General features: G+C 37.7%; 1 protein-coding gene across 1 annotated transcript; it reads right to left on the bottom strand.

Annotated features, from left to right (window-relative positions):
* Window positions 1-361: 361 nt before the first annotated feature.
* Window positions 362-11,176, bottom strand: LOC137995374 (b(0,+)-type amino acid transporter 1-like). The gene is made up of 11 exons (XM_068840936.1): window positions 11,062-11,176; window positions 10,266-10,864; window positions 8,106-8,231; window positions 7,490-7,589; window positions 7,277-7,321; window positions 6,039-6,162; window positions 5,626-5,729; window positions 4,836-4,932; window positions 4,075-4,230; window positions 1,621-1,798; window positions 362-831 (listed from the first exon to the last, which is right to left on the bottom strand). The coding sequence occupies exons 2-11, from the start codon at window positions 10,780-10,782 to the stop codon at window positions 752-754; spliced, it is 1,527 nt and encodes a 508-aa protein (XP_068697037.1). The 5' UTR covers window positions 10,783-10,864; window positions 11,062-11,176; the 3' UTR covers window positions 362-751.
* Between the last annotated feature and the right edge of the window lie 2,805 nt (window positions 11,177-13,981).

Here is a 13,981-nt window from a genome sequence, read left to right as displayed (position 1 = left end):
TGAATCTGTTGCATTTTTTAAAATTATATTACAGTTGACCAAAGCGAGTTTTCATCAACAAGTGGTAATGGGTGATGTGCTGATGAAAACTCAAGCGGTAGAAGGAAAAATAGGACCTTGTCACGTTATACTGTCAATTGGTATAGAAAATCATATGGGTTAAGTAACAAAGGATTAATATCAATTTCTGCAACTTCTGAAAATAAGCATGATATTAATCCTTAATTTTATGAGGAAACTTGCAATTATTTGTTTATAATATAAAGGACAAAATTATTTTATTAAGGTCAAAAAAGTGTGCTGTTGTGCAATTTCATAGGAAGCCATTTCGTTGTTCAGTTACCGCCAATGAACTGTAAAACACAGCTGAATGAAAATTTATTTTTGTGCAACAATGCCAAAGCAATGAAACCAGCCCTGCCAAAAAAAACACATCTCCATGAAAATAATGGAAGTAATTTTGCGTGGAGCAATTAACAAAATTAATGAAAAATGCCCTCTGTCTCGGCCAATGAACACTTAGTAATTTTGCCCTCTATGTTATAAAATATATAGAGAAGCACACCCACAGCTCAAAATGAAAAACTTTTCCTACTACTTAAGTGTGCATTTGGGCACCGATACTTAAAAACAAATCATTTCATGCAGGGTCGACTAAATGTAACAGTGTCTGAATCCAACCAGTCTGAAAGCGTAGCATTTCAAAAGGGCTCTGAATGGGGTAAAATAGAGAACATTTGCGACGATGAAATTAGGTTTCATACAGATTATCCCCTGCTTCCTCTGCCAAAGAAATGTTGAACACCTTCTGCACAAAGAAGGTGAATCGTCCTGGAAAAAGAAAATAAAAAATACCTGTTAGCCAAACTCTAATCATCACAAACCAACCATCAATGCCTCAGACCACCAATACTCACTTCACAGTTAATTAACTCTTGTTTAACCAACCAGCCAACACCCTTCCCCCAAAAGGAGAAAGGACATTAAAAGGATGATGTTTCTAAGAAGTAACATGCAAATATTTGGTAAAAAAAAAAATGAGTTGACAAGCTTTTTGGACCTCAGCTATGCAAGATTGTCAATCACATCTCAGCCCTTTGTTAGTATCTAAAATGAAAAACATCCACCAATACTGTATAATATTCATACATCTACCCTTTTCAGGGCTCGAAATTGCAACCAATACAGTCGCATTTGCGACTAAATTTTTCCCTTTGCGACTAAAATATCTGGAGAAGTCGCAAATTTGCGACTTGTTGTCACCTTTGCTCTTTCGAAACAAAAGGTTTAGCAGTTGCCACTTTGCTGCTACTTTTGCCAAAAAAAGGACAAAATTATTGTTTCTCCCCGTGAATTTTCTCTGAAGATAGCGTAATTGTAGAGTAATTTAGCTGCGATGTTATGTGCACAGCTCCATTCCTTCGATCATTCGCCATTTTCAGCAGTTTCTCTACACAAGTATTGCGGGCTCATATTTTTTCGCTAAACCACTGACAACACAATGCAGCACGGCGATTTTGCGACTAAAATTTGCAAAATTGCGACTAAATTTTCGTATCTCATCGCAAAATGCAACTGGATTTTGAAAAAAGAAAACTCATCAATGAGTACATTACTTACCACAGAAGCCATCACAAGCATGTTTCGTCTTTTCCCACCAAACAAAAATGATATAAACAGGAATACCAGCAAGGATGAAGACAAGTGCATAAGAGCTCTCCTTTGGTTCCTTCCAAAAGGGAGTGATCAGCAGATACAGAGCTGCCAGGGAGATGATTATTGGCACAATTATCCAAACCTGTGAAGAAAGAAAAACTTTTGGCTTGAACCACCCACTGGGTACAAATGCCAGTAGCTACATGTACGTTAATCAATACCCCAACCAAAATTAGAGGATGATAATCACTGACAAAACAGCTGGAGGAGGAAAGCAAGCACCTTGATTCAGGGTTGTAAAAGTTCCTGGTTTGTCCCGTTAGCCCTTTTCTTTAGTCCTGGTACTGATGCAATACTCTCTTTTATGATATATATACAGCGAGAATTCTAGGCAATAAACCTACAGTGTGGATCAAAACACTTCGAGGCACTTGTCAAATTTTGGGCGAAAAGTAGAGAACTTACTGTACATGCCTCCATTGTTATATGAGCAATGTGTGCTCTTCTTTCACTGCCTTTTTCGCGCCCCCCTTCACCCCAGACAATGTTGAAACATGCCAGCGATGAATGAACGGGTCTTGATTTTGGAGACCGTGAAAAAAGTGCAAATTGTCCCAACAGTTTTGACCAGGATTGTAGTTGCAAAATATAATTCTACACGTGCCATATTTTCACATGTGCAAAAAGCAATAAATCCAATCAGTTTTGCATATAGTAGTCTTCACATGTGAAAAATGTAACCAATCATTGTCCAGAGCAGAATCACTTAGCCAATCAGAGCAAAGCACTCAAATGGCTTCGGAGAAGCATGGTCTTGATATCTGCGCCCACCTGAAGTTTGTGTTTCAAAAACATGGCTTTGGCTTCCTGTTTTATTCCTCTGGATATATCATAAATAGATGCTTTTATCGAGACAAACTCGAACAAGGAGGAAGATTCAACAGTTCTATGAAGAATGTAAGTCAACAGAGTCTGAATTTGTCTTTGCACAGCGTGACATGCTGCCATGAATTTGAATTGACATTGAATAGGGGCACGTGAAAAGATTCACACTTTGCATTTAAAAATTCTCGAGTATTTTGCAGTTACTTTGTTCACTTGTTGCAAAACTTTGGAAAACTCACTTGTTTGGTGCTCACTCATTCATTTTCCTAAGCTTTGCAACTCATGAATAAACATCTGTAGTCACACCTTCTATGAATTAATCTATACTGAAGAAAATTATAATACAAGGTATACATAGTTCTTGTATCAGAACTTTATTTTGCTAAGTTAAAAGGAGCACCTTGAACCAAAATGGCATCCAAAACACTACAAGCCAGGGCTCGAAATTGTGACCAATACAGTCGCATTTGCGACTAAATTTTTCCCTTTGCGACCAAAATATCTGGAGAAGTCGCAAAATTTGCGACTTGTTGTCACCTTCGCTCTTTTGAAACAAAAGGGTTAGCAGTTGCCACTTTGCTGCTACTTTTGCTAAAATAAATAGATAAATGACAAAATTATTTTGTTTCTCGCTGTGAATTTTCTCCGAAGATAGCATAATTGCAGAGTAATTTAGCAGCGATGTTACGTCCATTCCTTAGATCATTCGCCATTTTCAGCGGTTTCTTTACACACAAGTATTGCAGGCTCATATTTTTTTGCTAAACCGCTGACAACAAAATGCAGTGTGGCGATTTTGCGACTAAAAATTTGTGAAATTGCGACTAAATTTTTGTATCTTGTCGCAAAATGCGACTAAATTTTTTCGTTTATTTTCGAGCCCTGCAAGCAGTAGGTTAGTTTGCACAGAATCATTTCCAAGAATAAGGATCCCTAGGCTGGAGGACACTGAACAATTACAGTGTTTTGCCTGTTAAATGTAGGACAACCCCATTCAACACCTTTGACCACCTTTCTCTCTTCATCTTTTACAGTTCCCAATATTTCCCTCAAAATCACTTGCAGACAAATTATAAAATCTTTTTTTAAATGAGACTTCGGGTCATACTTTTATTGTCTCGTTAATTATGTCATATCTTTATTTACCCTCAGATTTTAGAGATGGTTGAAGTAGCTAATAATATCCTAGCATTTATCCTCCCAACCATGATACACCACTGAAGACAGACCGCAACACTGGGAACTACATGCCCTACTCTTGGTGACATGTGCGTGGGTTCTTTTACGTCCCACAGGAATATGAACACTGAAGGGTTGTCAGACAGGGCCTATGGTTTATCCTCCCTATCACAGAAGCTTAGAGTCTAACCATTTGCAGATGTCATTACAAAGTCAGCACTTTCTGCTCAGTTATTTAAAACACCCCGAGTGTTGGTTGGGCCAGAGTTGAACCCACGACCTACTGCACGGCAACCTGGTGCTCAACCATCTGAGCCTTCGGTGTATGGTGTTGTTAATGGTGATATAAAATACCTTGTAGGGTCTGACAGCATTTGGGCGTTTCCATCTAAGGTAGAGCAATGCCATAAACACTGCAAAGTAAGATAGCCATGCAGCAAAACTGAAGTAGTTGATCAGGGTGCTGAACTCACTGGAATCAGGAATCAACATGATCATTGCAATCACATGCTGCCATGGAACAAAAAACCAAAATGTCAGTCAAAGTACCTGAAGTACATAATTCAGGTACATGTGTATGTCATCAAAGCTTACTATCCTTGTTCATGCACAGTTAACACAAGATTGCTTGTTATCCTGTTATAAACAATTTTGGTTCCAGTTCTCCTGATCTCCCCTGATATCAAAACATTTGCAACTTTCACAAAAAAATTGGCCATGAAAAACTCGTAAATTCTGAGTTGGCAAAAGCATAAATTAGCACGTACATTCTGTGAAAAATTTAGTTTTGAAGAGACAATAATCACAGATTATCTAGTAGAATGGGCTAAGATTTTCATCAAGCTATTGATAAAATATGGAATGAAACTTTTAATATTCAGTGCTGTTTCTCTCTCTCTCTCTCTCTCTCTCTCTCTCTCTCTCTCTCTCTCTCAATCTCTCACACACACACAGACACACTCATAGGAAAATGATGGGCATATGCAAATCAGGGCAAGGTGGGATAGCTCACAGATACAGCAACAACAAAAGCTCATCCCAGTCTCAGTAGCATAATTATAGCATTCGAGTCAATTCCTTTTGATAAAATACTTCGTTAAAAACAGACAGCTCACCAAGAAAATGATGGATGGCATAGGAGTATTGCAAGACTTGTGTACCATGGCAAGAGTTTTTGGCATGTGCCCATTACGAGCTGCGACAAAAACCAGTCTACAAATAAAGTTTAGATAGGACTTAAAAGCAATATTATTATTGACTGGCAATGTACACATATCCTTAAGTATAATTACATACAATGTAGGTGATTATTGAAAATTCTCTATGCTGAGAGGTTGCACTTGAGGTGATTATTACGTGATAATCACCTAAGCGATTTTTTTCAAATTGGCCACAAGCTGTTTCGTTGAGGTGACAGACGAAGAAAATAATACTATTATTATTATTATTATTATTATTATTATTATTATTATTATTTTAAAGAAAGTGCATATTTTTCAAATAATCTATGTAATTATACTGAAACAATAATTATTCAACAATATTCACATCGCCTTTGGCTAATAATATTGTTAAATAGTACAATAATAATAATAATAATAATTATTATTATTATTATTATTATAATCAGGTCAAGCTACGATCCTCACAGTAATGAATGCAATTAAGCAATTGCGTAGAGAAGCCTGAAATTTTCAGGACTTCAACGGGGTTAATTACACATGTACATGTAAATGACAGCAATCTACATAAATATTTTAATTGATGAAAAAGTTTCAAAAAAGTTATATGAGGGAGGGACATGGGAAAAAGACAACTTGAAGATACATAGTGGGTATAAACAAAGTAACAGCACCTAAGTGCCGTCAAACTCACTTATCACCTCAAAAGTTACATGCAACTCACCTTGCACCACTAAAGGCCAGTCCATTCACACAACCAAAGGTGGAACACGCTACAAAGATGGGTATAAACCAACTTACAGGGCCAAGTTTCACATCTCCGACAACCTGTGGAACCAAACATCAACATTAAAATAGAAAAAGCAGGATACAGTCATAACGGCCAACACAATGGTGCCTTGTTACCAATGTTGAGTCTTAAAAGAAACATCTTCAGTAACTTTGTTTTACAGACCAACTGAACACCAACAGATAACTTATGTGCCATAAGTTCACCTCCTGTGAGAACAACAGATGTCGTCTACTGTATTTGCCTTAACTGACCTTCACCTTATTCAGTAAAAATCTGGTGTCAAAGCTTGGAATAGATCACTGAACCATGAAACCGTCCTCTAAGAAATGTCACCTACAGCTTACCATTGCAACAGCTGCAGAATTCAAAATTCCATCTCCACCAACTACAGCGATATAAGCGATGTTGGTCAGCAGGTACACAATGGTAACTAGAGGGATTCCAATCATCAGAGCACGCGGTAGATCCCTAAAGATAAAACAATGTTTATACTTACCTCAAAAGAGCATACTACATGTATCTTGATCTTAATGGGTTTGAAAAAATCACTGCCTTATTAACAGATAGGAAACAACCAAAGCCTGCTTGGCAAAGCAGGGAATAATCACACAAATTTGCATGAAGTGTGTAACACAGCTCACATGATAATCTACAAGTGAACTGGTTATTTTGAAATGATCCACAAAAATTATTAATACCAGAGGAAAAAGCAAATTACAGGCTCAGTAAAAAATTAAAAAATTAATTATTATACTCCAGCCTCATTATCTGTAAGAGTTAACCCTTCAGAGTTGCCTCCCTTACCACAGAAAACTGTAATGATACGAGCTTCTCAAGAAACCTCTTACTAAAGAGGACAGGGAGCATTTAACACTGTGTTGACACAAATGCCAGGAGAGTTAATACATAAATAATACATGTACAGTGTAAGTCATTAAACATTGTTGAAAGTGGGTAAATATTGAAGCTTGTCGAAAAAGGTTTAATTAAATTTAAAGTGTTTAAACTGCAAACAATATGGATTTACACTGTAATATTTGCTTTCATGTTTGTTTCCAAAAATGTTGAATGAAGTCAAAGCCAGTTTACAGTTTATTCAACAACTTGAATCTCCACAGTGAGGTCTGGTTTCTTGTTCCTACTACCCAAAAATCATGTAAAATTCAAGGGTTTCATTAATTAAGATTTTGCTAAAGAGGTCATCAGCATTTGGCAGCTGGACATTTGTAATGCTTTTGATAATACGATAAGGTAACGGAAAAAAGATGAAAACAGGTGCACTAAGTCATGGCAAAAGAGTGTACACAGCTGGTCAATTTGTCCTGTGCCTGGCCCTTAATGCACCCCCTGAAATTTGTTGGCACATTGCTGCCACTACGTTGGAATGGTTTGAATACCTCTGAAAAAATTTGTTTGCACTTTCAATATCCATTCAACTTTTAGTGAACCAGCAAAGATCAAATGTTGAATCAGTGTTGAGCAAGCCATGAAGGGACTGAGGTTGTCTTCAGCTTATGAACAGACAAAATTTATCATACAGGATGTTGTTTAGTCAGCTACGACAAGATTTTTCAATTCTCACCTTGCTGGATTCTTCATTTCCTCAGTGACAAAATTTAGGCTGTTCCTGTGGAATTGTGACAAATAAAATTACAGTATTCAAGTTGACTGTTGGAGACTATAAAAACATCAATCTGAACACATGTTCTGTGTAATGAGGACTGTCGAGTTGCAAGCCTAGGCCTCCATATATATTAAACCAGCTTAAACTTGACTTATGTTTATATTCACATACCATCCATCGTATGCCCACAGTCCAGAGTAGAATGCCAATCCAACATTTGCCAAGTTTGATGTGGTACCCTCAAAAGAATTCTCAAAATTCTTGACATTACCTTAAAAGTAAATGGAGATTTTTTTGCCACTCAATCTGCCATGTTCATGAATATAAAATGTACATACACACATACCACAAACCGATGTGGCCATCTGGGACACAAAATCCTTCCACTGTAATGACGAGGCAAGCAATGACACCAAAGGAAAACAAAAAAGATTCTTGCAGGGGCAATTTTTCTTTTAGGGGTGCAAGCATGCTGTCTGGTTATCCATTTTACACATGTGCTACGTTTCTTTCACTGTATCAGAATTACTGATGAAAAGTCTACAACTTATTAACTCTTTGACTCCCAAGCTGCCGGCCATACATAATTTTACTCTGTCTATTGCACAGACGATTTTATTCGTCAATGGGGAACCCCTGGGAATTAAATACCACTACAAAAACTTGCCAACAATCATTTTCTCATCCAAATAAAATAATGTTATTTTAAAAGTCAACAAATACCCACTGATTCCACAATCACAGTTTGTTTGATGACTGGAACATGCCTCATCATATTTAAACTCACCTGATCCAAGTTCAATAAGGCCAATAATAATCAAAATAGCAAGTGCAATAAGCTTTCCAAAAGTAAAGGTGTCCTGGATGCGTGTGGCCCACTTCACACTTGCACAGTTAATGAACATGGTAAGCGCTAAAATTGTATTTTAAAAAAAATTAAAGTCAAGGTCAAGTTGTTGACTGTTTTGCATACATTGTGTACCAATGAATGGCAGTCTCATCAATGTTCTGGAGGTAACAAGTAAGAGCAAGTGAGGCAAGATTTAAATTAAACAATTCTGAAACCAATAAATCAATAACTTGTTTGAAGTTAATGACTTGTTTATCGAGTATCTAGCCCCCTCAGGGGTAATCATGTATATTATTATTCATCTTAAACAACAACACTTGTTTAACATTCCTTAGGCCCATGATGAACATCACATTTTACTCGTGCAGAATCTAATGCAAATGAGCAAAAACAATAGATTTTTCTCATTTGAATTAGATTCGGCACGCGTAAAGTGCGACGTTTAAAGCGGGCCTTAGAAAATTGAATACTCTTAAGACAATCAACTCCTCAACCTCATTGACCAAACTGATGCAGGTGATAAGGTGCCCACTTTCAAACTTTTCAGGCTACCACCAATAGGCAAAACACAATGTAATAATTATTATTATATATACAAAGTTGAAATAATAGGTGTGAATTCTTTTCCGCAGTCTTTTATTTTACTACCACTAACCGAATGCTCACAAGTGCACAAGTGCCATACATGTATGAAAGGAGATGCAAGGGCTTTTTTCCCACCACTTAATATTTAAAATTTTGCTTACACAGGAGAATCCAAGAATGCAAAGTGCCCGTTAAAAACTTTTATACAGGAAATTTCTTGAACTTGCCACAGGGTGTGGCAAAAAGGACAGCCTTTGTGTTGATCTATCAGAGATGATGTTTCACATGCCCAATGACCCATTATTTGTAGAATTGATTATTTTGTTTTAAAACACTTGAATGGAGCAGCAAAATGGTGGTATTTTTAATTTTGTCAATATTTTTTATTTTTTATTTTGTCAATATTTTTTCTCTTTTCAGCTGTAGAATTCAGACAAAAACACTTTGAAATCAAACCGTGCATTAAAAGAAAGAGTGACAGTTTCTATAGTAATCATGGAGGTGCATTGGTCGAAAGTGAAACATGGAAATTTGGCTCTGTCAAACAAGCTGAATTAAGTAAATTAACCACCGTATTTGTGAGCTGACATTTAGAGCGTCAGCCAATTCGCTAAACCTTGACTGACACCTCAACAAATCTATTTTACCGTGGATAATTTCGTTTGATAAAACCACATTTTAGAATTGATAAAGACGGTTTGTTTAACTACCAAACCAAACTATTTTCCAAGACCACAGTTGTTTTATTCCGACAGAAAAAAAAAACCATCAACTTTTTATTAGATTTTAGAACTGAAGAATGTTTGGTTCGCATGGTACGAATTAGGTCTGTTTAGCACACTCAATTCATGCACATTCATTTCTAAAAAACGCAACAATAACATACTTTGAAACCGCAAAATTTAACTCAAAACATAACCAAGAATTTCAAGACTTCGGGTGAATCATGAAGTCTGAGCATACATGCATTTGAAAATGCACTGTGCATTTGAAAATGCACTGAATCGTCCAAATCGTATGACATTAAAATCCTCTCTCTCAAAACCACTTACGCAAAGAAAAAAAAAATAGGTTTTAAGGTTTTTATGAGGCTGCACATGGGACCCAATGGTATGGTATTTTCATTTTCCGATTGGACCGTGGAGCGGCGAAGCTTTTGTTTCCGTCCGGTAGATGTATTGCATCAGCTTCGAAACGTGGCTAAGAGGTCAATTAGCATACGGTGTGCGATCGACCGTCATACACCGTATGCCAAAGTTAGAAATCTTTCTCACCTTAAAAATGTAAACCCCCTCCTGGACGAGTAAAATGCTCTTATTTACGCTTATTAACACTCGACGAAAATATCCACTTCGATTAAATGTGAATAGCTTCTTGGAAAAAGCAGTCAGGGTTGCATACAAAAAAACCAAAACAAAATTTTGTGTAAAACCCACCTTCGACCACGATGCTCTAGAGAGTTTAAGAAATATCCCCAAGAAACTTATTTCACAATGATTTTGCAACACTTACATAAACATGTTGCTGCAAGGATTTTTCTCACGGCGATAGGGCTGATTTCGCAGTCTGGAAAGAAAGGCTGGCTGACATATCGCGCAAATGTTAGCGTCACAACAGTGAGTGAAGATGGTCGAATGATCAACGCCAGTGTCCAACTGTAGAGGAAAGCAGGTAGAGGACCAAAGGCGTCGTACAAATAAGAGTACTCGGCACCAGATTTAGGAATCATTGTACCCATTTCACAGTAGCAAAGGGATCCCAGAAGCGCAAGGAAGCCACATCCAGCCCAGATTACTAAACTCATCCCGACAGATTCAGCATGTGTAAGAACGCCCTTGGGAGAGATGAAAATGCCAGATCCGATGATGACTCCTACCACCATAGTGATACCATTTAGAAGGGTAACTTCTTTTTTCAGTCCGACCACTTTATTATCCTCCACAGCAGGAAGAGCTTCACCGTTGCCTTCCTTCGCTTCACCACCGGTCAATGGCTCAGAAGCCGCGTAATCTTCCCCTTTCGTCGCCATTTAAGAGCGTTTCGGTGATCAACGATTACAGTAATCTCAAGGCGGTTTCCTCACATTCACAAGACCAGCTTCCTCTTGGCTTCTGAGAATGAAAATAAAATTAGAGCGTGAAACCGACCGATTCTTAAATGAATGGACTACTCCACGTGTCTGAACACGCTAACAAAGCAATTGAAATTTACGCTCAATTCTTACAGGCGAGAACAGCTTTTAGCAAAGATTCAACAATTTGCCGTTTATTTATAGGCTTCGACCAAAAACAAAAAAATCCTGAAATACCTAGTGCTTGCCTGCGAAATGTGATATTCAAAAGGCAGAACTTAAAGCATTTCTTCTTATGATCCCTCACTTCTACACAAAACCTTGTGCTAACCGCGCGGGAAACTAGCTTTTGTTAAATAATAAATATTCATTAGCATCAATAGTAGCTGGACTGTGATTGGTTCTATTTGGCTGGCCTTTGCTCGACGGTGGCTTTTGTAAACAAAAAGGAATCACCACATGGAGGGCACGTGCAACATTTCCAAATCGATCGAATTAAAGAAATATATGGTAAGGTTGTCGTCGACCCTATCTTTAAAAGTGTTATTGATAAATGCTAAATGAGCAAGTGATAAATCCTAAGAAATTGTAAAAAAAACATCTCTCGCCTTCGCACGCTTTCACATGTTCGACATTGCATCAGATCACCAAAGTGACGCACTTGATTGAGAAACATCCAGCTGGCACACAGTCGTGACAAGGACACAAAATGCCATATGTGTTTAATAAACCTCCGAATTACCAGGCGAGTATATTAAAAAAATTGTTCCCGGTAACAACAGAGGTACGGTCTAATTCAATCGAAATTCAACCTCAACACTCATAGCCATACGCGAAAGAGTTGCAGAGAAGGACATGAATTCAAGACACTCCTGGTTGAATGTTGAGACATCAAAATGTCTGTTTGGCCGTTCGGATAAATAGTTTCAACTTACTGGATTTGTAAATATTTATATCAACTTTGAGGACTTTGAGAGATCCAGTTTTCTGTTGAAATGAGGCCTGAAAAAACCGTCCAATTTTGTGTCCAAATACAGGCGAGACGTTGTTCTGTTTCTTAAAAAAAAACACAAAATTACAATATATTCCTTTCCTCATGCCGGTGAGCTATCGAGCCTAACCTTGCAGAAGGCGCTGACATTAATGTATCACAATACATGTAATGCATTCTTTTCTGAAAACAAGGTCTAAATGAACAAAAGTTTACAAAAGTTGATCTCTTCTTGTAAGGTCCATTTCTTCTGGTAAAATTTTAAGAGTGTGTGATCGCACATGATCGATCGGCTTCGATATAAAATACGTAAACGACGTTGTCTAACTTGAATAGCGATTGGAACTAATATGGAATTACTGGAGTCTTTGATCCAAAATAAGTTCCCGTTGAATTCTCAGCAAAAGTTTACATTTCAATGATTGTTTGTAAAACACCCAGTGGCTCCTTCAAAAGCAGAGAAAGCGGTTTTTTTTTTTATTTTATACCAGATTGTTGAAGATCAGTTGAGGTGTTTTGACCACACCTGTGCAAGGTGCACTGCCTTTTCCCACCTGTTGGGTTTTTGTTTTTTTCATAGCAGTGTTTATGGGTTCCGAGGCTTTTTCTTTGCCAACGAGTATTTGTTTTTCGAACCTTTCGAGTCACGGTGACATTGTGCTGCCAGGCGTCTTGCTGTGAAAATTTGGGCAATTTTCGTGCCCTCCCTAAAGAAACTCCGAAACGCCTGATCGAAGGTTACACTGAATTGCCTATGAAGAGTAATTTTCCATACTTCGCTTACACTAGGTGGGTCACGGTTCTTTAACCATTGGTCATGAGGTGGATTTCGCCCGTTTTTGGCTGAAACAGCCTGTTTTGACTGAAACAGGTGTTCACTGATCGAAGCAATCGAATTGCTTTAATAGCTGTCCCGCCCTTAGGAATGTATTTTAATTTCCAAACTTAGCGATTCCTTTAGTTCTTATCGGCAGTTTTTCACAACGTCAAATTGTACCCAAGAAATTTCTTAGGGATGACGCAACCATAAAAAAAATAATAAACGTAGACCAAGCAAATAAAAGCAGACAAGACCAAGACCAAGACCAAGAGAGGGTATGCCACGTTAGTTACCTGAAACAATTAAGGTAATTCCTTGGTATTGCATTGCGCATCACTTTCATCACTACTGCGCACGATTTTCGCGTCATTAGCTCGCGTCCTCGCGCTCATGAGCACGTGCGCGTACAAAACGTAAGAGATTTTCTTCAAACTAAGCCTAGACTTGCCACAAGTCGACCTCACGATAACCACAGAAAAAAATGTTCCGGCGAGCGAATCGTGATTTTTCGTACGCGAAGTGAATGAGCGAGCGACGAAGTCGCTCCGCGCGTATCTAGACGTTCCTAATTCGTTCAGCGCGTATCTAGACGAAGGACTTTTCGAAAGTCTAAACTAAGCCCGATGGCGAAATAAATGCTCTTTTTCTCTCAAACGAGCACGGTGACCCCCGAATTTTTTTTCAGGTATTTGCTAAGAACAATATACAAAAATTTGGTTTTATCAACGGAGTTGATAATGTAAATTGGCCAATTTACATTATCAACTCCGTTGATAAAACCAAATTTTTGTATACTACTTCCCCACCGACGCAGCATCACAGTTTCTTTAGAAACTACCCCTTCATTCATTTGCTAAGAACAATCTAATAAAGAACATGCGTTATTTGAAGAAGAAAAAAAGTTTGATAGTAGAACATGAATTTTTTTGGAAAACAGTTCCGTACTGGGTGTATTTTGGCCAAGGCGAGGACTTCAAGCTAACCACGGAACTGTCCCAAAGAGTGCACTATTCCCACAACCAAGCAATCAAAAACGGCGTAAATGACGCAATACTGCTTGTGTGAATAAAAGAAGCTTTATTTTTAAAATAAAATTTTGTATCTTTCAAGTAACGAAGACTTAATTCTGTATGAAGGTGATTCGAATCTTTAACTCGCAACCAGTAAAAATACCCCATTTTAAGAGCTTGCTGAGGCTTAAACAAGCACGGTGACCCCATTTTTTTTATTGCATTTTTTTAATGTTCATATCATGAATGTTACTTATGCCAAGTTTCCAAAAAAGTTTGATAGTAGAAGAATTTCAAGGGAATTACCTTAAGTGAGAAATTGTACTTGGGCTTTCT

The sequence above is a fragment of the Montipora foliosa genome, chromosome 1 (genome assembly GCF_036669935.1).
Source record: "Montipora foliosa isolate CH-2021 chromosome 1, ASM3666993v2, whole genome shotgun sequence".
Classification (NCBI taxonomy): domain Eukaryota; kingdom Metazoa; phylum Cnidaria; class Anthozoa; order Scleractinia; family Acroporidae; genus Montipora; species Montipora foliosa.
This window is presented reverse-complemented; position numbering and strand designations above follow the sequence as displayed.

Excerpts from the sequence above, each read along its gene's own strand:
- LOC137995374 (XM_068840936.1), bottom strand. The coding sequence starts at position 10,782 with ATGGCGACGAAAGGGGAAGATTACGCGGCTTCTGAGCCATTGACCGGT. Across the intron at positions 4,231-4,835 it reads TGCCATCCATCATTTTCTTG|CATGTGATTGCAATGATCAT; the intron begins GTGAGCTGTCTG and ends GTTCCATGGCAG. Across the intron at positions 832-1,620 it reads TGCTTGTGATGGCTTCTGTG|GACGATTCACCTTCTTTGTG; the intron begins GTAAGTAATGTA and ends TTCTTTTTCCAG.